Genomic DNA, 26,578 nt, shown 5'->3' with positions numbered 1-26,578 from the left:
TGTGTCTGGGGGAGCACGCATTAATACAATCATATCAACCTAACAAATTTGTGTACAGAGGGAAATTTCAAATTTAGGCTTAAACAGCAAATCAAACACACACACACAAAGGCACAGCTCTCCAACAAGCAACAAAAGCCTAGCACGGCAGGATGTTTTGAGCACCCCCTAAATTCTCCAAACACCAGAAATCTGCATTAAACATAGTATTTTGTCTTTTGGGGAACTGCTGCTTTTATATCTAGCGTGTTAGGAAATAATTGTAAAGCTACTTCTCCGTATTCTCTGACAGATGCTGCTGCATGTTTCCTCTCCTGGATTACATCCCTGTGGAATGCAGATCAAGGGCACGACTGATGATCCTTCTGTAATTACAAGCTCCCTAATGCTGCCAACACAAGTTCCATACAACAAGCTAGGTAAAAAGGACCTTGCCCTTTTCTGAGCCGTTACAATCTCTTATGCAGGCAGCAATCACAAGCCATTACAGGGAAGGAAAGTATAATTTATTTGTACTTTTGGGAAGAAACTGGATGATCTTACTCAGTTCATTTCAAAACTGGTGATGTCTGCAAACAATCCTCCTTAGATATCCAACATATTCTTACACAAGTTCCCCCAAAGGGATTCATCAACTAGAATAGCAGATTCTTAGGTGTAGCCTAAAAATTAGCTCACTGAATAAAAAAAAAAAAAAAAAAAAAGGTCAGAGGCAGAAAATTTTGCAGACATTTTTGACTATAGACCAAAGAAAGTTTATTTCTGCCTCACCACACTCTATCATTAAGACTGGGAACAATAGATTCAGAGAACTCTGTATTTAAAAGACGGAGCCTGTGTTTGTTTCCATGGTAGTTGACTTGCATAGTTCATTTGTAACAATCAATCAGCAGCAAAGCTGCTGCAAAACGAACAACCCTTGAATACAGATTATGCAGAATATTAATTTCAGTAATAATTGAGTACTTGGAGGCTTGCATGTGAAGAGACTAATGTATTATACATCTCACATTATGCTGCGAGAGGTTAGAGGACTTTGAAGCCTTACAAGACAGAAACCATAAATGTGCATATTGCATTGTCAGGAGGGAAAACAGAGACTGAATTTCTAAGAGACACAAACTTAAGATCAACCCAAACGTGGGGGGAAAAGCGGACAGCTTACACTGTAAAGCCACTCTTCGAAAGCAAACAAACTGTATCTGGGTTACTTAAACTTTTAGAAAAAAAAGTCACAAAAGTGTCTGCAATGTAATACTGCAACCCACGGGTTATTAGTATGTACCAAAAAAAAAGAAGTTTTCTCCTCTCACAGATAAAGGTAACTGAAGAGATACATCTATCGCTGCTTTAATCTATGAATGCATCTAAAGGGATGACATGCTAGTTTCAAACAACTGCTCTCAGGCAGTTAAAAAAAGAACAACAAACCCAAAAATGGAAAAAAACCCAACCAAAAAAACCCCAAACCCCAACCACTCACCCACCCAATCCTTTTTGGCATCCTCAGTTGTTGATGCATTTTCAACACCTTCTAGAAAGTTCCCACTCTCAGTCTTTCAGCCCAAGCTGAATTCTGTCACTGAACAAAGTCAGCAGTTAGAACAGAAAAAAAATGATGTCACCTTTTCATGTGTATAAGTAGACAAAGCTTTGTGTGTAAGAGAATTCATCCCTGTTCTTCTATAATCCATGATGTGGAGATATGCTATACTAAGGGACAACTACTAATTTTGAATGAACAGTTATGAAGAAAGTTATGAGGATCTGTTTATGACATTAACTGTATACAGTTAAGATTCTTCTGGTAAGGGCAATTGAAAATTTCTGTAGAAAAAGGTAAGAAGCAGCAAAGGTAATTAAGTCCTGGTGAATGAAGACTGAAGATTTCACACATCAAAATTTCTTTTAGTTACAAGGATGAGGTTAATCATAAGTCTATGCATGACCATCTTAAACCTACAGCTGAGAGACCAGACCAAATAGCACAAGATAAAGTTCCTTTAATTTTAATAAGGGAATTATGAAAGTAACTAGAGGCCTCAGACACTTCAGGTTTTAAACTTTACGAACATCACCACAAAAAAGCAACCAAGCACTACAGACTTTCATCTGTATATGATCCAAAGAGTGCATATGCAGCAGTGCTTGCGACGACACTGAGATCGACACGGGGAACAAGCCAGGATGTCCCATCTGGCTTCAAGCTGCTGCTCCAGAAGGATGCAGATCTTCTCTGCACCTTGTGTTATACCTGCCAGGCCTACGCAGATGTCAAAGGGAGCGACAGAAGATCCGAAGTGGCATTGAATCCCTAGGAGCTAACATCCGAATGTCACATAAAGGTATGCAATTCGATTTATGACAAACTTCTGAAAACCCAATTCAATTTAACCATTCATACTTGTACCTGAGGACCTGAAAGTCACTATTTTCATGCAGTTAAAGGCTATGGATGTGGGTGTCACAACTACAAACGTGGCAGGATATGAACTGTTTGTAAAACCCCAAGTTTTTTTACATTTACATTACAAACAGTAGCATATACTCCCAAGTGAAGAACGACTTGATACCAAATCACACATGGATATTGTAACCAGCTGCATCTTCTTCGGATGCTGGACTCCCGTTCTTTGGTCAGTCTCTTATGCTACTGCTGTAAACACTTCTATTCTCCTTTCCTCCTGTTTTCCCTCCCACAAGGCAGTGATCCAAGAAATCCCTTAAGTAACTCGGCTGCATGTTTTATAGCAAGGTACAGATTTTTTTGGAGGAGATGGAAGTCAAGGAAGAACAATATTTCAAAATACTCCCTTCTCCTCTACCTCAGCAACCAACAACTTACTTAAAAACTCATTCTAAAGAAGTATACCACCAAAACCATGGCTGGCACCAAACTATTTTCATAACAACACATCTAGAAATATATATAATGCAGTGTATTTAAAGATGCTTTTCCCTCCATGGCTCAGGGCAGTTAGCTTAACATGGGAAAGTCCGGATACCTCTTAGGTTTGGAAACACTGAAAAGCACAGAAGGCAGCTGACTGATCATTCGGGCTCCACAAAGGATACAGTACTTACCTTTAGAGAACATACTTTATTTAATAGAAGTTTTTTGCTCCAATATACAAAATAGGGGACTGTAGTCCCAATTAACATTTACATAGTTACACAGCAAATACAACAACTGACGACTTTCCCACACTCCCCACTGTATTACAGCCAAGAAAAAATCCTATGTTTTACATACCAATCAGTTATATTTTGTACTTCCTGCCTCTCCTCAGTTTTTTTAAGTTGCAGTTTCTGTTATCAGTCTAATTAAGAACTTAAAATTATTTCAGCTGCACTAAATGAAAAATGAAAGATATAATTTGGAATACTATCTCAAAAATGCTACACAAAATAAAAGTCAGTATCTTATAAAAATACATTGCAGGAGTAAAACCAGTGATACAACGAAAATGTTTTAAATTTTGTTAGGGTATAAAATATTTAGCAACTAGCCTCAGCTTTTAACTGCACAAAAGAAAAAAAAAGTAAAAAAGCAAAAAAGAAAACCAACCCCAAACATTTTTAATTAGCAAAAAGTAATGTGACAGTTCTTTTACAATGCTGTACCTTTAAGTATGCAAAGGACTTCATCCTTCTAACCTGCACCATTGCCCAACTGATTCACCCCTTAACCCTTTTCCCACCGAAAGCTGAAAAAAAGGTTTTAAAATTATTTGAATCCTTCAAGAAAAATCCAATCATATTTTCTGCATCTCCTACAATATTTAAGCTTTACTTTACAGTGCTGGTAGTTTAATCATGATACATAATTTTCTATAAAAGAATTCTAGCCAAACCAAGGCTTTAGAAACTTTGCATTTTACAAAAGCAATTTGTTACAGTATGACAGTTGCTAAATAGCCCAATTTATTTAGTGACCCTGTTAAAGATTTGTTCAACTGAGTGAATAGGTGAAGTCATTTCCTGAGCTAAAAGATACAGGTAAGTAAATAGTCAGTTATAGCAGCAGACAGGAGACATTCTTTTTAAAAGTTGTAACAGTATCAATAAAATAACCTTAGAAAATTACAATAATGTAAAAATCACTAGCTGAAGAGGGAGTGACAGGGACTTCCAAGACCTGATTGCCATAATCTGGAATGCACAACCCATGACTTTCCAGAAATTACATTCAGCTACTGTCAAACAACGTATTGGTTAAGCAGAAGAATGTCAAATCGCAATAGTTCACATTTCTTACAGATCAGCTGTTTTGTCAAGATTTAATTCTTAATGCTGTTTCATAAACCTAAAGCAAGGCAAACTGCTTAGTTTCAGAAATTTTTACCCTACAGGACGTAAGTATTATTACTTTTAAAGGAATGTGGTATCTTCAGTCTTGTGAAATTCCAAGCCTATTTCTTTTTATTACTCACACATAATTTACACCTGAGACCTTGAGTGGTCCTTAAGATAGTCACCCATGCCCTTGGCAACAGAATTGGATCCATTTTTAGGAGAGGGAATAATATTCTGAAAATAGTTTACTTCAATCCAAATCATTCTAATTTGCATAATTATGAAACATTAACAAATTATTAAAGAACTATAAAGACCAGTATACCGCCACTGCACCATCATTTTCTTATGATACGCATTCTTAAAATCTTCTATGTAACAGTTTGATCACTTATTTTCACTCATTAATGGAAAGATGATATTCTAATTTAACTAAATAAAGTACCTCACTTAGATACCAGTTCCTCCAGAAGGAAATCTCTGTTCTGTGTTATTCGTTTTTTACAGACATTGTAGGCATTATTTTTAGAATTTATATTGGCTCTTCTTTAACATTTAAACATAATTAGTTTTAATTCAAATTAATATATAAAATTTCCAATACTTGTTAGAATAAAGGACAATACACAAGATCCTAAGTTACAATAATTTATAAATAAAAATAAGCTATTACAAACCAAATCTTTCCCCATACGGAGATTAAAAGCCATAATCTTGACTGATTGTTCCCGATCATACATTATAAATAACGTAAGCTTCTTCAGAGAAGCAAAACATACTTGCCTCCCCGACACCAGTTTATATCTTCAGTTAAACTACTACCATCAAGAAGGCAATTGTGTTGGGCCCAGATGTATCTTCTTCCTTACGTGTTAACCCTTCCAACCTCATTCTTTTAAACTTAAGCACAGGAAACTAAGTTCACAGAGAGTCCTTTACCTTTTATACACAAAGTCTGTATAAAATACAGATTTCTAATGCTCCTATTGCACCAATCTGGCAGTGCAGTTACAACCCGATTCAAATTCCACTGAAGTCTGTGAAAGATTCTCCAGTGACCTTAATGGGCTTTGAATTAGGACCATAGAGATAGTACTACCTAATGGAAAGCTCCTGCAAGAGTGGCTGGTATCTCTCTTTCTGCTTATGGGATGCAGTGGAGATGTGTAGTCAGCATGGTACCTGAGCAAATAAAATTAAAATGATACAAAGGTTTTTAAGAATCCCAAACTCTTTGCTTAGTTGTGTGCAAACTGTGCTACTGCCCCTGGAGCTCCCTGCTTTCCTTTTTTCAGTGCTTGCTCCACTCCAAGATAGAGAAGGTGTGCGGCATAAAAACCTCTCTTCACTACAGTTCCCCCTCAATCCCGAGACTGATAGAAGAGGATGTAACCAGACTCAGAGTTCTTTGAGATGTCTGATGTCAACCCGTAGAATTCTTCAATAGCTTGTGCATCAATTTTCTGTATGTAAAAACCCCAAAAAATTGAAGTAAGAATATCTTGCGTAACATATACATGGCATTAACTCTATTGTCAAACAAAAATAACTTTCACATCATTAAATGAAGTAATAAAATCCAAAGAAATTTTTAACTTGTTATGTTTCAGTTTCCCCTCTGCCATCACCTGCACAGAGCTCAGCAGATATATACATTTTATATATACATTTTTAAGTACTCAGTGAACCTACAGTGAGTGCAACCTTAAGTGCATTGCCTGCGTGAATTTCACACAGAAGAGTTTTAAAGACAACAATATCCGACTGAGACTTTAAACTCAATATGAAGAATGTAAGTAAAGACTGTCATTTCTAAACCTACTCAGTGTTAAGCCACTCAAGTGCAGAGGAGAATAAGGAGAAAGCAGAGAATGAAGGCTAACTTTTTCTATGTTTTTTACACAGAATGTTTGCCTGTGATCCCGTTAGCTTGGAACGCCTCCTATAACCAAGATTTTTCTGGAAAGATGCAAAACTTCTGCTGAGATGATGAAAAAAGTATTGTCTGGTTTTCATTGTCATCATTTTCAGTTACAAAAGAAATGGAAAGCAAGCTCTCTTGCCACATTTTAAATCAAGGGCAACTAGGCTACAGATAATAAAGAGGTGAAAAGATAAATTTTTCTTCACTTAGGCAGATTTTATTTAATCTCATTCCCATTATTTGGAATAAAACCTCTCTCAGGAAGGAGCAAGCCATTCCAACTTGATGAACCACGGGCCTAAATGTCAATGAGATGTTTTAGACCTAAGAACATAAATATTCTTTTCTTCCCCTCTAGAGGGGCTAAGAGAAAAAAAAAATACATTACTGCCAGGTGTTACTGCTTTAGAACTGGAGAGATCGTCCCTGATATTTGTGAAATTATATGAGATCTAGTACAGCGTGCTCTGTTTTCCCTGGAGGAAAGTGAACTTTTGACCCTATTGAGCCATTTCAATTTACACCTTTGTCTGAAACAATCCAGGATATTTGAAAAAACAGACTACCAGATTGATCCATTCCACTAAATCATAAGCTCCTAGCAAATAGGAACAAATGGCTTGCTCCAAAAAATTGCCCTCGAAAAAGAATTGCAGTAAAACCAATTTATCTGTATCTTCACTTGCCATGTCTTCTGGCCACAGGAATAGCTTATTAAACAAAGGTGAAAGACAGTGGCCATAAACAAAGAAGCTTCTGTTAAGAAGTATCAAAACCAAAATGCAATTCAAAGTGTTGTACAGTCAAGTTGTTAAGGCACAGCTCTGCACTCACAGCCAACGCTCATTTAGACTGGGGTTATTGCTCATTTAGACAACTATTGCTCATTTAGACTCTTTTCATTAGCATACAGTCCTTTAACTAATCATATACACAAGGGGGGTGCATGCGTTCTGGCTGGTGTGAGAAAAACAGTCCAGGGTTACACAAAGCTTACCTCAACAATATCATCATCAAAAAGCAACCAAAAATCATGACTCTTCACTATTGCGATATAATGTCCTCTGTTAGGGCCACTGTAAAATAAAATCAGAAAAGAACACGGACAATAACATACATGTACGTACAAATGTATTTCTTTTTTTTTTTTTTTCCTGTAGAAAAGCAATACTTAGCAGTAGTTAAAATGGCTACCAGTACAATTTCTGTTTGGATGTTTCTTTTCTTTTTTCCCCTCCACTTATATCATCTTCATAATGAGGTCTTACTTATCTCTAAATTTAATATTGTGCTAAAAAAAGGGTTACAATTTCAAATGAGGAATAAGCAGCACAGGCATTGAAAATATAAACAAATTTTTAAAAAAGAGAGACAGAAGTGAAATCAAGAAAACATTCCAGTGTTTCATAGGGACAAAACAGATGTCAAACTATTTCTGATCTTCAGAAAGAAAAAGCTGTAGAGCTGCTGTTCGTTTACAGTTTCAGTCAGAAATCTCTTTACCTGGTCCACTGTAAATAAAAACTGAATTAAACTGATGCTTTAGAAGTCTCAAGAACCCTCACAGCAATGAGAAGGGCTCCCAATTAAATTAAAACTGTTATCATGCACAGTTTATGGCAGACAAAAATATTTCTCCACAACTATGACAGAAAAAAAAACCCTTTAAAAGTATCCTATTTCTAATCAGATTTCAAGTAAAGACACCATACCCTTTCTGAAGTAGCTGAACCTTACAACTGAAAGTGGACAAGTAGTTAAAGCAGTTCTGGAACTTTCATAACCAGCTAAAAGCACTCATGCAATTTTTATGCCTAGCGCAGGGAGGGAAGGTTGCCACCTGTGAGGGACATGTCTGTGTACCAAATCACACAACTCAATGAAAACAGGGTTCATCTCCTTCCACGGCTCTGAGAATGGGTAAGTTTCCAAGACTGCAGCTTGAATGAAGAGGAGAGAAATGGTCAGAGTTGGACAGAACGGTGAGAAATGGACAGGTTCTGTTTTCCCTAAAATCCAGAACAAGATGACTATGGCACAAAGGCTTATTTTCCAGAACTGTCTTGGCTAGCTTGAGATCAAGTCATCCTATCCCTACTCTAATCCTAATCTGCCTAGGGAGGAACGGCGCTAGGGGTGGAACAAAAGGCAGTAACTGGCAACTAGAGGGCAGGTCTGCCATTTTGAGGGACTTCAAGAAGTTGGAAGAATGGGCTGATAAGAACCTCAATGAAGTTTACCAACTTGGAATGCAAAGTATTGTGCCAGACTAACTCCATCCAACAGCACCAGCTGCAAACCAGCTGGGTAGTGGGCCCAGGAGGTCAACAAGCCAGTAGTGCATCGTTTTGGTGACAGGGCTGAGGGGATGCGGGGCTGTGCTGTAAGAGTGGAGCCAGCAGTGAAGTGATAATCCCCACCACTCTGCATTCTGGGACCCAGAACTGGACATGGGATTCCAGACATGATCTTGTCGGTTTAAGGGAGACTGACAAAGTGGAGGAAGCCCAGCCACTACATTTGTCAGAGGGCTACAGCACTCGGTAGATGAAGAGAGGCTGAGGGAGCTGGCTTTATTCAGCCTGGAGAAGACCAGATGAGGAGTCCAACTGCTGTCTTCCACTACCCAAAACACAAGAGTTATAAAGATATCAGAGCCAGGCTCTTCTCAGAAAGGCACGGTGGAAAGACAAGGGGCAGTGATCACAAACTGCAGCAAGAGAAATTCTGACTGCATATGGGGGCGGGGGGGAAATCACAGTGAGAACATTGATGGACTGGAACAAACCGCCCAAAGAGGCAGCAAAATCAGCATTCCTAGCCATGAAACTGAGCCCAGTGCAACCTAATCTAATGTCAAAGTTAGCTGTGCTTTAAGCTTTAAGTAGTTGACCTCACAATGTAAATTATTCTATGATTCTAGATGTTAAATCATCATTTTCCACTTCGGGAAATCTATTTATTTACTAAATTTACTAAATTTATCTACTAAATCAGCAGTTTCTAGAGCAGCCCTGCTTTCATGACATGAAGAACATAAGAACATTTGTTGAATATAGCAAATTCAAATACAAAGCTAACAGTCAGATTTTGAAAGCCAGGGAACAAAGTAATCAACAAAACTCATAATTTATGGATATATTTCAGAAAATGTTGCTCAAGCCTTAAAAATCCTCACCCTAAACGAAATGCTTTATAAACGAATCTGTTCTATAATGCATTCCTTCCTAAGAAACCTTTTTTTTAAAGTGATCTTTAAATGTTATTACAGTTATATGATACTGTGTGCTTTGTGGATTTTTTAAACATAGTTAAGTACAAAGATCCATCATGTGAAACACACTGTTATCACTTTCCACAAAGAATTATCATACTTTCCGTCAGGATTGGTAGCATCTCCCCACAATGCTTTCTTTCCTAAGAAACTTTTCTTTTAAGAGATCTTTAAAAAGTTATTAGAGTTATGTGATACTGGGTGTTTTGTTTTTTAAATATCGTTAAACTTATACAAAAATCCCTTGAGTAAAATAGCGTTCTTACCTTCCACAATGAACTACCACAGCAACAAGGTCATACATTCTGTCAGGATTGGTGGCATCTCCCGAGGTGTTAAATAAACGAAGCTCTAAAGGAAAAACTACTCTATAAGAGAGTTTTGTGTATCGATGCAGCTGATCCATGTATTTAAATCTCTTCAGATGGAGAGCTAGAATCATAGGCAGCTTTTTTACTTTCATCCTGAAAAAAAAACCAAACCCAAATCAACAGTATTTCCAATATCCAGCCAAAATATTCAGTTGATATCAACAAACAGGAAACCTGTCTTACTGAAGTCTTTAAAAAATTCTGCAAGCATAAAAAGCTCAAATAATCAGCCATTTAACAAATTTTGAACATGTCCTGTGTTGTTAAACTAAAGGTGGATTTTAACAATTCAGAGAATTGCAAACGTGTTCAAAATAATAAGCTATAATAAATAATAACAGCCATGATGAACCCACATAATAATTTAGCCACAATGACTGCATAGCACAGAATGCAATTTTTAAACATACCTCCCCATAGCTTTCCCAAAAGCAAAACCACTTGGTATACAGTGGAGGTATTGCAACAAAGTTGTTCCAGAGATCCTATTCCAGTTGAATATCTCAGTAAACTAGCCAAGTCAAACAAGCTTTTTAAAATAAGCTTTGCTACACCACTTTGCTACATACGTATTACCCCGAGTTTTCCTATCACGCCATTCATTTAACATTGCCAAGGGATACAAATAGCCCACTGTTACTCACCTTACCTCATGCTACCCAAACAAGATAATGCTGTGCACTAGCACAATAATTATGTACAATTATTGCAGTGTTATTTTACGGCAGTCAAAGCTAGAAAGCGATAATCTAGTTTTACTGAGGGCTCACTGGCCCCTTTCCCTAGTTTGAGGTATTGAGTTCTCACATCAGCGCTTACAAATCCACATACACCAGCTAACCACAGCTGGCCTGGCAGCAAACACAGACTTCCACTCTCTGGGCAATAAATTTGCCCATACTAACAGAGCAACCAAGCCAGAGTGCTCTGCTTCTTGGCACAGCCAACTGCCTTACATCAGCACTGCGCTGAGTTTTTTAAACTGCCTTCAGCCTCACAAAGCAGCTCAAAAATCTCAACAATACAGCCCAGGTTTCAGACACGTCTCCTAAGACTGTATTTTCAAAATGTCAGGAAATCTGTGTGCACGAGACAATCCTTTTTCAAAAGAAATGGGGTTGGGGACAAAATTCTTGAAAATTCATCTTCCTTCTCATTTTCTCATTAAACTTAGACTGACAGTAACCTGTAGGAAATCCTTCCAGGCTCCTATTTTCTCCATGGCCCACAAGGGAACTAGGAAATTAAAAAAAGCTGGAAAAGAGCAGAAAGATGACAGAAGCAACTATCTTTAGGGAGAGTTACATTTTTATTGTATTACTGAGATATGGATATAATTTCTGCTCCTTTTTCAAAATGAAAGTCCTCTTCTCGTAATGCAACTGGTTTTGATAATAGGAGCTCTTTCGCTGGTGAAAAAATTCAGTACACCACCTTTGCTAGTTGAGTAGATGCTACCACAGATAAGCTCTAAGTTACAGAGATGGAAAAAAATTATGACTCTAGTGAAACTGAACTTAAGCCCCACATGAAAAGCAAGATACAAACAGTAAAAGCTGTGTTTTGCCAACATGGCAGTGCCTACAGTACAAGTTTATGTCAACACAGCTTACACCGGTGAGGGATCACATTACCTCCTACACAGAAAAAGAGCTAAGGCAACAGAAAACAGCAGGACAGACCTGGCTTCACAACCCTATAATACACACCAATTAGTAAGCTTAGGCAACGTGAGAAGGCAGGCTTTGCAGATGAGATATGCCAAAAGCCATGTGCTTGAATGTATGGTAAACCAAATAACCAGCATCAGTGGTATAACCAGTAGAGCGTGTCAGTGCTCCCCGTCAACCAAATACTTTCTCAGATAATAAATACCACACAGTACACAAAATCAGAGGTTTTTCAAGCATGTAAACAAAACTAGAAGAATTATTAGGCAGGCAAGAACTGTTTTTAAACACAATGTGCTTCAGGCTTCCACAAAGCTTCTGATGCTTTTCAGGGGCACCATCAAGCAGAAGCTTAGCATAACTAACCATATGCTTTTGAGAAACCAGAAGCTCACGTAACAAAAGAAGTTACAAGCCTCATTCTGACTGAGTCAGAAAGAAAGTGCTATCAAACTGATTCTTACAGCAATTGAAAAATTATTTTATTACCAAGACAAAACCAAGTTTAAACTCACATGAAATTGGTGACTTATCATTACCCACAGTCTTTGATTGGGCACTGGCAGTTTGTTTTAACTTGTCTGTTTAATTTAGTTTTGGTCTTAAGACCATTCTTTTTCTTGTTCATAAAATACATACTGATCAAAGGGGTCCCAAAATGCTCTACGTGGATTCTCATTATTCATGGAAGTAGGCTCATTGAATTCAAGCAAGAGGAATGTAACCAAGTTTCTCTTAAGTGGAAGAAGAGTGAGAAAAATTAAGGGAAAAATAACATTCTCCCCCTGCTTCATACACACACACAAGGAAATACAAGACTGTTTTCATGAAATGCATGGGGTTTTTTTCCCTTCCTGAGTCTGACGTACCTTTTATGTGCTTCTTGCTTACTGCGACATTCTTCACAGTAATACTTGTATTCACTGCACAGAGTTTCTGTATTGCTGAAACCCCTGAATAAAAAAAAAAAAAAAGAAATGCTATAGATACTAGTTTCTTATCTGAATACACATAAACATGTACAATATAAACATAATTTTACGCTCTTAAGTCTACATAAGCTAGAATTTTCTATGGTCATGAGCTTTTAGTTTTAATTCTTGCTTTTTAGGTAACAGATAAAAGACAAATTACAAAAATTCAGATTTTTACACCTACCTTAAACAATGAGTGATTGAAGTATTCTGCTCCACATCAACCGAAAGGTCTAAGAAGTCTTCATCTTTGCTGCTTATCTGCATGAAAAAAAGAACCAATTGATTGTAGTTAAAACTAGTTATACTAATTTATCTGTTTTTCAGTACCATTTTCTATTGACAGAATGCATCTTTCACCTTATAACAGCCCTTTAAAAATTGTTACAAGTGGCCTTTCTACTTCAGATATTTGCTAGAGATTTGCTAGTTCTCTGTTCCTGAGTTTGTTCAGGAAGAGGGAAGCCCATATGTGTCTGTAGGGGTATATGATGCTAGTTGTCATTATGCTGTGATTTCAGCTCAACAATATTAATGCCAAGTTCCTTCCAAACCTCACTCTTTTCAAGAGAATACAATCACTGGGATTATTCTCTTTAGTGCTCTCACCTCTGTTCTTCCCCTATGAGTCTCTCCAACTGGAAGTTATGTATTTGCATATCATAGTGTCCTTATTAAAGAGCACAAATATTCTGAAGCCTCTTCCTGGCTAAACCTGTACTCTTAAATGAGCAGCAGATAACAAATTTGTTGGTAAATGAGAGCTCAGGACTTGGTCTGATAGAGGCAGAATAGTGTATAGCCACTTCTTACAAAAATATAAGCATAACAATTAAAGTAAAAGAAGCACAGAATAAATTCCACCACAGATCCTGAAAAAAAATGGTAATGGACAAAATGCACAGCTGCCCTGAAAATCAACTATGTTATTAGAAGGTTTAGGAAATAGCAATCTGCAACCTCAACTTTTGTCTGCTACTGTTTCCTCTCTGTATCTAGAGACACTCAATACCACTGACGAGAATGTCCTCTGCCTTTTATAACTCCTAGGTACAAAAGTAAGTGCTTTTAGAAAAGATGCCTGGCTGCAGTTTCTTGATTGAAAGCAGGAAAAGTTAAACAGCTATGGGAGAACTAACGTAAGTTGGTCTTTAAACATATGAGATTTATGTTCCCTTTTCAACTCAGAATAAAAATAAATTTGGAAAAGTTGTTCTCTGATTATCAAGAGATGATAAACGCACAGTTCCTAAGGGCAGCATACATGGAGAATAAAATTAAAATACAGGTGGTCAGGAGAACTATTTTTGAGAATGAATACCATCCAAAAACTTAGGAAATTAAGTTAAAAGCTTCTGTTAATGTCTGAGAGGACTGGGCAAGGATTCCTTCCACTCTTCTGTACCTAATCTTTCCAAGGGTAAGTGTACAGGTACAAAAAAATGTCACTATGTGGTAATGCATCACATCTACTACCTCATTTAGATGCTGAAGTGTAATGTTTATACTTTTAAAGAGATCACAGAATATATATGGAAAACTTCCAATATGCTTTTGGGTGGGAAAAAAAAAAAGCCAACTGCATATTCTGTGTGCTGCACATCTCCTGTCTTCAGGGATGTACTACAGTTTATCCCATTGCAAACCACTTTTGGAAGTATCAAACTTGAGTTTATAACACTAAGAACTCTGGTGGAAATCATCTTAGCCTAGGCATTAAGAACGGCTCAGGAAAAAAAAAACAGTTCTAGAAAATACTCTGCTGCAGTCTTCAGCTAGGACAGCTGGAATTAAGGACCCATGTGATCAGTGTTATTCAGACATGCAATTAGATAATTCTTCCTCTCTTGGTCTAATCAAAGAAAATTCAATGAAACAATAAAGATTTCACAGGCAGCTTTATCCCACGCAGAAGCCATAAGGGTGGGGAGGAGAAGGAGAGGAGGAAAGGGATGTGTTCCAGCAGTGTGCCCAGGTGGCCAAGAAGGCCAATGGCATCCTGGCCTGTATCAGAAATAGTGTGACCAGTAGGAGTAGGGAAGTGATAGTGCCCCTGTACTCGGTGCTGGTGAGGCTGCACCTTGAATACTGTGTTCAGTTTTGGGCCCCTCACTACAAGAAAGATGTTGCATTGCTGGAACATGTCCAGAGGAGAGCAACCAAGCTGGTGAGGGGTCTGGAACACAAGTCATACGAGGAGCGGCTGAGGGAACTGGGGTTATTTAGTCTGGAGAAGAGGAGGCTGAGGGGAGACCTGATCGCCCTCTACAACTGCCTGAAAGGAGGCTGTAGTGAGGTGGGGGTCGGCCTCTTCTCCCTGGTAACAGATGATAGGACGAGGGGGAATGGTTTGAAGCTGCGCCAGGGCAGGTTTAGGCTAGACATTAGGAAAAACTTCTTCACCGAAAGGGTTGTCAGGCTCTGGAATGGGCTGCCCAGGGAGGTGGTAAAATCCTCCTCCCTGGAGGTATTTAAAAGAAGGATAGATGAGGTGCTTAGGGACATGGTTTAGTGGTGGGATGGCAGGGTTAGGTTAAAGGTTGGACTCGATGATCTCAAAGGTCTTTTCCAACCAAAGTGATTCTATGATTCTATGAAAGAATAGCCAAGTAGATTTTTTCCATCTATGTTGATAATTTAGAAATTGCTGTTCTTAATTTTCAAGATTTTTTGAACATTAGTATTTGAACAGTGCTTTTTTTTTCAACATTAACTCATGCAGTTTTAATTAAAAAAAAAGAAAAATTATTAAAAAGGCATCCTCCTCTCTAGCCACTTCCCCCCACCTCTTCTGTAGAGGTTCTCTTTCAAACAAACATCACTATATTCCTTGGACTAAAGTCACCGATATTATATATTTCAATCATCTATAGAATGGAAAAGAAGATGGACACAGTCAGAAAACCTCATGACTTGATGAATCAAGCCCTGATGCATTCAAAAAGCCATCTGAGTGCTCCTAACAGAAGCATCTGAATAATAGTGAAGAATTTGGGTGTTCCAACACTCTGGCTAAAGGTGATGATATGTTCTTCTCACATCAAGGACACCATCTGCACTCATACAGCTCAGCTGTACTCTGACGACCAATGCCACACAGAACAAAAAATTCAGGAGGCTAACAGTCATGGAATCTGTATTTCTTTCAGTTTGGGATTTCACTAGCAATGTGAGTCAGCTCACTGACAAAAAAGCTTTTGCAACTGTAGGCTCCCATGTGTGCCAAGACAGAAACTATTTTTAAATGAAGCTGAAACAAAGGACATGATTTATCTTGGTTTCAGGAAAGAAAAAAAAAAAAAAGAGAAAAAAAAAGTAGGGCATAGTTAAGGCTTCTATAGTACTCCTGTAAAGGAGACTGCTGAGATTTTACTTATTGCCTTCTCAGTTGAAGTAGAATTGAGCCAAAGAATTTTATGCCTTGTAGAGTCAACTGAACACAAGAGCAAGACCATCAGCTGGAGAAAACCATTATCCATATGTTTGGTGTTTTTGACCCAAGACAATTTTGTATTTTTCTCCGCAGAAGTACTGCCCACATTTAGCCATTTCAAATTTAATCTTAATGAAGTCAATCACATTATTTTCTGGTTTACTGTTATTCTTTTCTTAAATCGTGAGGGAAATCTGTAAAGCCAATGAACTTCTAGATCATTTTTATCAATTAGCAACAAAAATTTGTAACATTCACTTCACCATACTGCCTCTATCAAGAAAGCAGGAAAGCATCATAACAAGAAATCACATTGACAGCATGTAAAGACAACTTACAATCCATTTTGTAACTTACTCCTTTTATACTGTGGCTTGACCCACGACACAACTCTTTGCTAAAGAATCATATCTATGCTTCTTATATTCCACTGTCCATACTTAACCTAAGGATAAATCTTTAGTCAGTTGATTTTTTAACTTAAAGAATGGCTAATCGTAGAATCATAGAATTGTTTAGGTTGGAAAAGACCTTTACGATCATCGAGTCCAACCGTTAACCTAACAGTGCCATCCCACCACTACACCATGTCCCTAAGCAATGAGACAGTGTGTCCTGAAAGTAGCTCTTTTCTATAATCAGGACAACTGAAATTAGAATAAAATCTTGCCATGCTGATTTTAGGAACATTGCGTAGGTTTGGCCAGTTAGATGATCACTCTCACTTAGAGCAGAGATATATTATGTTTTGTATTTAATTATGCACTAAATTCCAAATTTAAATAAAAAATACCCTAAGGTTCTTGTCTTATCATTAAGAAGCACTAATTCATCCACTATTGCTGTGTAATCTTCTACATGAGCTATACCCAAGTACTCCTGACATTTTAAGTTATATTTCTAAACACAGAAAGACTCTAAATGCCATCAGCTTCCAATAGACATTAAAAAAAAAGTCATGTATGCTCACTACATTTGAAAATAAGACACTATTCACAGTATATTACTTATTTAATGTGTCTACATGTGCTTCTAAGTGCCCATTTTCAGGTCACTGTGGTTTAATTAGACACAAGCTGAGATACTGAATAGTCAGAAGTTGATAAAATAGTTTCCAGATTATTAGGGCTTGGAAAACAAAGGCCCTAATATACTAAAAACCAATGTGTATTAGAACACTGAATTTAAAATTCAGCTGTCCAAGGAGGCACAGTAGCAAACAGACATATATCCTGCTCAGCAATAGCTAACAGAAAAATAAAACTGAGTAATACTAGTAAAACTATAAAAATTGTGATTGGCTTGATAACTGATAAAATATGCTGGCAAAGAGCATATCAGCATTTTTAAATTGTATTAAGGACTGTACCTCGATCAAAATCCTGACAGCAAATTCACTATCCCATAGTGAGGAAAGGTAATGTCAGCCATGTTAAGAGACTAAGCTAAACTCATGTTTCAAGAAGAAAAAAAAATCAGTTCAGAACTAAAAGAGAAGCAATTGACAGTTGCCATGAAATAGTTATTGGCGGGGGGCAGGAATCTACCAGGAAAGAAAAAATGTCAGCTAGAAATCAGCACCTAAATTACTTAAAACACCATGATCTACTGAACTCTGTGGTTCCATTACATATGACATTATAAAGCTATTTTATTTGAAATAAGAGAGAGGTGGGTATTTCTAGAAGACGAAGAAAATTACATGTGAAATACACAGATTTAATCCAATTAATTCCTCCTTTCCAACATCATGCTGAAATATGTGCATTACCTAATTAAGGAAAATAGGTATGAAGAGTCATACAAAAAATACAGTCATTTAACTTTTTACAATATCTAAGGCATAGACCATGACAGAATTACTGTAATTTTCAAATTGTGCTGCTTTTTCTCTTTCTCAAGCAGGTGAAATTCAATTTTAAGTTTTTCTGAAATACATGCTTTTTCTTATTGTAGAACTATTCTCAAAGAAAATTTTAGTATAGCTTACTCAGAAAAGGAGTTTATTTCTCAGGGTCTAGTACTAGAAGGATTCCTGTGGACTGACATTTAGGTAAGGATTACTTTTCCTGCACATTAAGTTATGTTCTTTGAAAATTCCAGTCTACTGTCTCAGTGCCAAAAGCCAACCATAGTATCTTGATTTCAATGGCTTTAAATTTAAAAACTAGAAGTCAGTGGAAACTGATTCAGGATACTTATTTACGGAATGTATCACTAAGCATGACGTTAAGTTATTAAGACATAATCACTAACATAAATCACTAAGAAAGAAAAAATGCAAATGTTCATATGAATGTAAGATTTCTAAAGAAGGAAACTAATCTAGTATGTTAGTCTGTTGAGATAAACGAATCCCGAAACATGAAATTCTAAAACATGGAAAAATTAATTTTATAAAGTATATACAGACTTACGGTTTCACACGTAAGACATCTGGTTTCATTAGTTAACGTTCCCTGAAAGATTTCATGAACCCAGGTTGGGTCTGGCGGGCTGTTATTTTCATTGTCGATGTTGCCGTTAGGTAGGCGACCATTTTGTTTCTCTTGTTTTCTTTCCTCTTGCAAGATATCCGCAATTGTATTTAGTAGATAGTTCAAGAACTCATGTGCATCCTGCTGCATGTAGTTATCAAAAAGCTCTACAAGATAAAACAACAGAAGATTTTATAATTAATCAGTTAGTACTATACTACAAAACAGTTTTTAAAAGAAGTTGAATTTCAAAATCAGTCTTTCTTTCACATCTTGAATCATTCATGACAACACATCAACCCAAAATACGTACTTCATAAACTATAGGGGGTGGGAAGAGAGCAGGGCAAGTCAGTTTACATTCACAGAAATCTCTCACCTGATCAGAATTAACAGAAGAGTGAACCATTCTGCAAGAAAACTAGGGCATGATTCAACTGCCTAAACACAGGACTACATATAGTGCCACCTGAAATGTTATGGCTTATCTCGTTCAGCCTCCAGATGCCAGTCCACAACAATTTGGATCTCCTACAGGGGGCTATGCTATCTCTGCCAAGCTTAGGTCAATTCTTGGACACCACAAGGCATCTCAAATGGCACTAGATGTTGACATTTTCCAGAAATGAATTGATAACTTATGACAGGAAATGTTTCATCGTCTACATGTTCTATCACAGGAAGAACATGAACAATAAATGCTCAAAACATTGTTGTATTTATTTGCACTTTTAGGGTTTTAAGTCCAGTCCTGCTGCTCTGTCATAAGCACAATACTAGCAATGAAAATAAGATTAAGACTAAAAACTTAAAGATACTGATATTTTTAAACAACTATTTTCTTTCTCAAAGCTCCTCAAGGTAGTGTTTGTAGAAGCCACGTCAAATCAGCCTAAAGCTCTAGCCACAGCAAATAGCAAACAGGTTTCAAATTAGCACTTCAAGTAATAAATCGATCTGTCTCAAGATCTGAAATACTGCTTCTGGAGATTGGTCTATGTGGCACCTTTATTACTGGTGGACATGTTGGATCGATTATAATGGATTCACTATGCTTTCTGCTTCATGTCATCAGTTTAGAAACATTTCCAAGCATAATAGTTTTAGGATTAATTCAGTGGAAGGGAAATAGTTTCACTGGCACATATTTGCGATGTATAGCAATGATACAGATTAAAGCATAAAGGTGAACTCTCTTTCTTACAAGTCTAATCCCTTGTTTATGTTCAAATTGGTATTGCCCTGAAAGCTTTGTTTATTGTAGTCCCCTGGGATATCAGCCTGAGAAATCCTCTGCTGCTACAAATCCTCACATCAGGAACGGGACTAAGAAAACCATGAAGGCATTGAATCAGATTAACTAATAGTTACTTCTTCTCTCTCTGATCAGGAATTGTCACAAGGAAATTTACCTGCCAATTTAAAAAGCATTCTATATCACTGGCTAATATCATACAAGTCTTTTAATGTGCAATTACTTCAATTAATTATAACTTGCAATTTGCTTGTAGTCCAAGAATATAAGAGACTGGCCCTCAGTGGAGGCCTAATTCCCAGGACTGGAAAGATGAACGAAAAAGATACTCAGTGAAGCTTAAGTTTTGAAGTGCATACAGGGACTACATGCAAGCTTTACTATCATTCACGTGACAGCACCCAGGATTAAACTTCAAATAGAAAAAAAAATAATCCTGAGTTATTAGCAAAGTAGGAGGGAATTTGATGCTAATCTAGATCATTTGGAGAGGTTAAGTAGTGTAATAGGTCAGCCAAGAGGAAGAACCAAGTAGTTTATTTAATAAACTACTACGCTATTTTTGAGGAGTATGTTCAACTCTGCTCTAGCCAACCATAAGGTCTTTATTTGATCAAGTAAGTCAAGGCAAAACAAGAGCTACAAGTGTCTTGAGGTAAAACACTTCAGAGATTCTTCAGTGTTACATGATGGACCTCTCAGGGCTATGTGCCCAGTCAGTAAATTAGCTTTAAGTACAAAAGAATGAAAGCTACACTTTGCTCATTTTATGATTAGAAGAAATTTAAGCAAACATAACAGTATACCTTCAGCTGACTTCAACCCCACAGCTGCTTCCCAGCCAGGTAAGCTTTAAGGTCATTAATGTATGTTGTATTCAGACTTTGAATAAAAAAAAAAAAAAAAAAGATGGACTAGCAGCATTGTAGTCTGGAATGCATTAAGATTATGTTCTCAGTCATCACCCTGGTATAGCTGGATACTGTCTGGAACAGAACCTAGATTGATTGGTACTGCATACCCACCTGATTCTTTAACTAACTCCTCTTTAAAGATCATAATTATATACCTTTACAATAAGCACTTAATAGCATATATGATGTCCATGTAATCGCTGCCTGACAATTTAGCCAATTATTTGTAGAAAAGGAGAGATTATCATCATTAAAAGAGACCCCAAAAGCCAAGCAAGAGCTGAACTTTCACATCTGATTTCTCTAATGAAGATTTTCCAATTGCCTTCTCCCGCTTAGAATTTTAGTGTCATGACATAATTAAGCATAAAAAAGAACACTTTTTAGAAAGAACTTAATGGCTCCTGTGGTTTACTTTCTGCCTTCCATTTGCACCATTCTGCACATTTGTCATAGTTAGTCAACATTCACTGACATAATGAACTATTTCTGTAAATACATCAACATACAAGCATACTTACTCAAGTATACTTACCGGATAATTGAACAACAGTTTTCTATTCTGCATAGGTATGAGACTGTACATTACCTGAGAGCTCTTTTTTTTTTAACAATATTATTATTACAACTCATGGTGTGCATTTGCTGGAGGGGTCACTTCAAATGAGGAATGTCATAATATTTTATTTCTTGGTTTTACTACAAACATGGTCATCATAACATTTAAACACTTTTTTTAGCCTGCATATACAGTCTTGGAGAGATTACAACAGTATAAATGTGTCTATTGCAGTGGTGTTAAATACCGTACCTTATACAGTTTATTTAAACCTAGTGGGGTTTTTTTAGAAAAATTCTATGTTATATTTTTATACAAGTATATCCAGATTGAGTAGTAGATTACAAGGTTTCGTTTATACTTTAACAATGAATTATTTTCTAAAACATTTTGACCAATTAGCCCTGCAGATAAGAAACAATAAATCTTAAAAATCTCTGGAACTACCTTGAAATTAGGGTATCACTTACACTAAAAAAAGTTAGCCAACTACTTAGTGATTTTAAAATTCATTAAGCCTTTAAAAAGTAGGTCAAGCTAAGTGTTGCATAAATTCTAAATGAATTTAAAAATTTGTGGGTTTTTAAGCTATATTCTTGGAGGGAAGTCTTAGTATCCTTTCTACAGACTTAGACTGGGAGACTGATTCCCGCATTCAAAGAGTAATTTTTTTTTTTTTAAACACAGAACAAAAGCTTTACAGTTAATTTTGATTATAAAAATACAATTCATAGAGAGGCAAAATTAGCAAGCAATTTCATAAGCAGCCACTGATGATACACTCAGTTCTACATGAAGAGAGACAGAGAAGCATTCTCTCTCAAGACGGCTCCAGGGTTACATCCTTATTCTAGGGTCACCTCTTCTTTATAGTGCAGGTCCAAGAACGCTTTCCAAGCATAACAAATATGTAGGTATTCCACTTTGTCAACTTCAGAATTAAATCATAATTGCTACGATTATTACACAAGAAAAAGAAAAAAAAAGTTACCATTTTCTTTTCGTAATCTTGTTATAAATTTCTTGGGAGGTATTACTCCAACTTTTTTCTTCTGGGTGGCTATACTGTGGAAGAGATCAGCTAAGCATGTAAGGAGATTCTCTTTTTTTCTTGGTTGGCTCTTGTATGCTAAGACTTTGTCTCGAAACGGTCGACAAAAATAAAGTGCCTGAAGAACTGAGTTGCAGTAGCATGTATTCCCAAACTATAAAATAAGAGAGAGATTTATTAGCTTGCATTGTATTACTGTAGAGAGGTAAAATTAAATCCAAAGTATAAGAGAATGCATAAGCAGGGGCAAATTTTCTGCAAGTCACTTCTTCTTGATTTTAAGATAGTAAAGCATATTTGTTTCGCAAAGGATTAACAAGTACACTGCAAGTAAATGCAAGAAAAACCTAGGTAAATTTGAACAATACTATATAATTTTTTCTCACTTGTAAATTTTATTTTTTAGTAATCTTTTGTATTTACTTGGGTCAAAATGTTCAACAAATACCACCCCAGCTCCCAAAATAAGCTCAGGTAAAAATATCTATCCATCTACCGCAAGTCAGCCACAACAGTAAAGAACAGGCACAGCATGACCTTGTACCGTGAAGAAATTCAGCTGTAAATTGAGAGCTTCTCAGACACTTCAGAAATTGGATTCTCCAAATCTTATTAGTTGCGATCAAAGTCAGAAACAACTGCTTTAACCTGTTTCTAGGTTTTCGGTTCTCATTTTAGGGTGACACAATTGTCATTCAGGAGTTTTCTTAAAACATTGCAACATGGCTTGTGTAGGATTCAAAGCTACGGCACGAGTGGTAGTTTCGAATCCAGACTGAAAAGAAAAGAATGCACAATTTGGAGATGCACATTTTGAGGGAGGCAGGCCACTGAATTGAAATGGGGCAGCTAGAAACGCCTCCATAAGCCCCTTTGTACCAAGATGCTCCAGATGTGCCTCTTCCCCAGCCTCCTTCCAGCTCTGAGGCACTTGAGTCTTGCGATCGCTGACACTGCCTCCAGCTCACCCGAACGCTGCAAACCTCCCCATCACCATCACGAGCTGTCAGTGGATACAGCCGCTCTCATTTCAAGCTGCCCTCCTCCAGTGAAACCTATTATCTAACACTGAAAGTGTGAGAAAAATCTTTCTGCGGCCCTCAGCAAGTAATCCAACCTTTCAGCTGCAGTCACTCAACCTGCAAATTGAAGCCCGTACCTGCTACGCACATTCTGTAAGATGTGAAAATCGTGTTCATATTTATGTTTTATATAAAGATAGTAACATATAGGGGTAGCAAATTCTAAGACTATCTTGTGATGGGGAGACAGAGCGACAGAGTGCATTTAGAGATATTTTAAAAGCAGGTTCTTTCAACAGAGCAGAAGAACTAAAAGCTTTTACACCTTAGGAATAACAGGGAAGTAACTGGGGTTTACTCTTCTGATTAAGACAATGACAAAGAGCATGATGCAATTTAATTGGAAAACTGAAACGTAAATTGTTTTCCTTTATTTTAAGTTAATGAAATATGAAGAACTACTTTCTAAATACCCAAGACACACTCAAAGAGTGAGTGAGAAGTATATTTTAAAAAAAGATATTAATAAGTTTTAAGACCTCCATATTAAAAAGTGAGGAAATTAATGCCTGTTATTTTTATTTCTTTAAGCTAGGGAAAATGCTTATATTAGCTTCTTTGAGGTCCAAATCTTCACTCAAGTACGTCAGTGAACCTAAGAGGAAAACCAGGGCTTTTTTCCTTAAAGGAAGCAGATGAAATCACACAGTAGCTTATGTCAAAACATTTAATATTGTAAGCTACCTATTTATGAGTTTTTAATTAGAAATAGCCATAAAAGGAGAACCACATTAAAATATTAAGAAAGTTCTTAAAATTAAATCAAATGGGAAAAGTGCTAAAATTTCTACAGCAAGTGTCAAAAGATGAAAAGGCAGCAAATCAGAAATTTCACAACATTCCAATTTTTAAAAGGAACAGTCTGATGAGAAATTAATTAGAATGGCAAACATGCTGTGAGAGACAACCAAAATATGAAGCAGCAGAGAACACTGAACAAAATTCAGGAGATTAATTTCATATGAATGTATATTAGCCTACATGCCTGTGAATAGGAAATAAAAGCAAGCAGATTAAGTTCATGAAAGGTTTTCTTCAACCAAATTCAGAAAGACAGTAGGCAACAGAAGACTTTGCAAACAAACTCCTGAAGAAAATGTAATTAGTTCATATTTGTTTTATATCTAAAGCATCAATCTTTATCGCTTCACAACCTAAAATCTTTTTAAAATAAAAGCTTCCAATCATTAAAAAATTGTAATGGTACACGCACTAAACAACAAGGGGGAAAAAGGTGGGGAGGTTTCTGTAAATATATAATAAATAAAAAAAAATAAAAACTGGTCTTACCACCTTTATTACTTTATTTCCCATCTTTGATGCCAATCCAAAAGCTCACCTCTCATTATAAAACACCCAAGACCTTGCTCCAGTCTCCCCATCCTCCCAACCTCCTATTGAACACCTGTACTTGGCTTTCTGATTCTGCTTCTTCAATACTCAGCTCTCCTGCAAACCTGGCCAACAGACACCTTCCTTCTCCCCTCACTTGACAGTTCGCACTGCCTCAGGAGCATGACACTTGTATAGAATCATAGAATCATTTAGGTTGGAAAACACCTTTAAGATCATCAAATCCAACCGTGAACCTAACACTGCCAAGTCCACCACTAAACCATGTCCCCAAGCACCTCGTCACCTGGCTTTTAAATACCTCCAGGGATGGGGACTCCACCACTTCCCTGGGCAGCCCATTCCAATCTTTAACAACCCTTTCGGTGAAAAAAAATTGCCTAATGTCCAACCTAAACCTGCCCCGGTGCAACTTGAGGCCATTTCCCCTCATCGTATTGCTTGTTACTTGGGAGAAGAGACCACCATCCACCTCACTACAGCCTCCTGTCAGGCAGTTGTAGAGGGCGATCAGGTCTCCCCTCAGCCTCCCTTTCTCCAGGCTGAACAACCCCAGTTCCCTCAGCCGCTCCTGATCAGCCTTTTGCTCCAGACCCCTCATCAGCTTTGTTGCTCTCCTCTGGACATGTTCCAGAAACACAACGTCTTTCCTGTAGTGAGGGATATTCAGCCGGCTGTCAACCAGTACCCCCAGGTCTTTTTCCACCAGGCAGCTTTCCAGCCACTCTGCCCCAAGCCTGTAGCGCTGCATGGGGTTGTTGTGACGCAAGTGCAGGACCCAGCACTTGGCCTTGTTGAACCTCATACAATTAAGATGTGTGAGCGCTGCACTGTATAATAAGAAGTTTGCAATCATAATCTGAATGTTTTGTGGTGATGGTGTAAACACTCCAACACAGCTCTGAAATATGAAAATGCACAGCAGTGGAAGACCATCAAACTACTCAGAACAAGAGGGGTATTTAGCTAGCTTTAGAAATTAGCTAGCTTTATTCAAAATATAATTGTAGGAAAATGAAACGCTTGTGAAGTCTGCCTCAGAATAACATAGATAACTCTAAGAAAGACCATCATTTGAATTTTGTATCTTAAACTGTTAGCCTGTACAGGCTCTCTCTACTTTGTTCAGGGGAAGGTAATAGAAACTATATAGAGCAGAGTTATTTTAACGTTATGTTTTCAACTGGTTTATTGCTTGCCTCCTTGTTTCTGTGAGGATCATCTTAAGATGTGCATATTAAAAAAACAAATTTTCTTTTTTTTCCAGTTCATATTGTTCTACTGTTCTAAATTCTGAGAAACCAGATTATTTCCTTTCATAAAAATACTGCGCTCTGTATGTTTCCCACACAGATGTCTTCTTTTTTTTTTAATTCCAAAATCAAAGTCACAATACTTAAACCTGTGTGGAAATAAAAAATTTAAAAAAAGATAATTGGGAAAACTGCAACAAAACCAGCACACACTCACTGAGGTTTATAGTTTTTACTCTTCTGATAGAACATAGAAGTGGGAAGAAACTTGGTTGTTGAACCCCACAGATCTACAGAAACAAAAGATCTACAAGAACTTAGATCTGGTTAGAACACTCTCTTTGTGCAGCACGAGGGTTCCTCCCAGCTCCGATGCATCGGCAGCTCTGACAACTTTTATTTGTTGCAATGGGCCATGCCAGTAAATGTAATTTCTCCAAAACACACAGATCCATTACAAGAGACTGAATAACCAAACTTTCTGCTCTAGAAGCTAGGTAAACTGCTAAAGAGCTACCAGAGTAGCTCTTATGAGATTAAAAATGTTCATTATTTCATATTCATTGGATAAAACTATTGATTTAACTTGTGAAGCACACAGATTTGAATAGTTGGCATTACTGCACTGTAGAGGGAGAGAAGAATGATAGGCAGACTTGATGTTCCTGATTGTCCGTGTGCATGGGACATCA

At 37.1% G+C, this 26,578-nt stretch overlaps 1 protein-coding gene across 1 annotated transcript in view; it reads right to left on the bottom strand.

Moving 5' to 3' along the window:
* Positions 1 to 3,150: 3,150 nt before the first annotated feature.
* Positions 3,151 to 26,578, bottom strand: part of USP12 (ubiquitin specific peptidase 12) — a 31,064-nt gene continuing 7,636 nt past the window's right edge. The window contains exons 3-9 of the mRNA XM_009647138.2: positions 22,139 to 22,352; positions 18,360 to 18,586; positions 12,694 to 12,770; positions 12,405 to 12,488; positions 9,761 to 9,958; positions 7,218 to 7,296; positions 3,151 to 5,759 (exon numbers count right to left, since the gene is read on the bottom strand). Of these exons, the coding sequence (XP_009645433.1) occupies positions 5,658 to 5,759; positions 7,218 to 7,296; positions 9,761 to 9,958; positions 12,405 to 12,488; positions 12,694 to 12,770; positions 18,360 to 18,586; positions 22,139 to 22,352 (981 nt within the window). The 3' untranslated portion in view covers positions 3,151 to 5,657. The remainder of the gene's footprint in view (positions 5,760 to 7,217; positions 7,297 to 9,760; positions 9,959 to 12,404; positions 12,489 to 12,693; positions 12,771 to 18,359; positions 18,587 to 22,138; positions 22,353 to 26,578) is intronic.

Source organism: Egretta garzetta, unplaced genomic scaffold, assembly GCF_000687185.1.
Source record: "Egretta garzetta isolate BGI_Z169 unplaced genomic scaffold, ASM68718v1 scaffold279, whole genome shotgun sequence".
Taxonomy (NCBI): Eukaryota; Metazoa; Chordata; class Aves; order Pelecaniformes; family Ardeidae; genus Egretta; species Egretta garzetta.
Note: the sequence above shows the minus strand (reverse complement) of the source record. Positions and strands in the feature narration are given on the sequence as shown.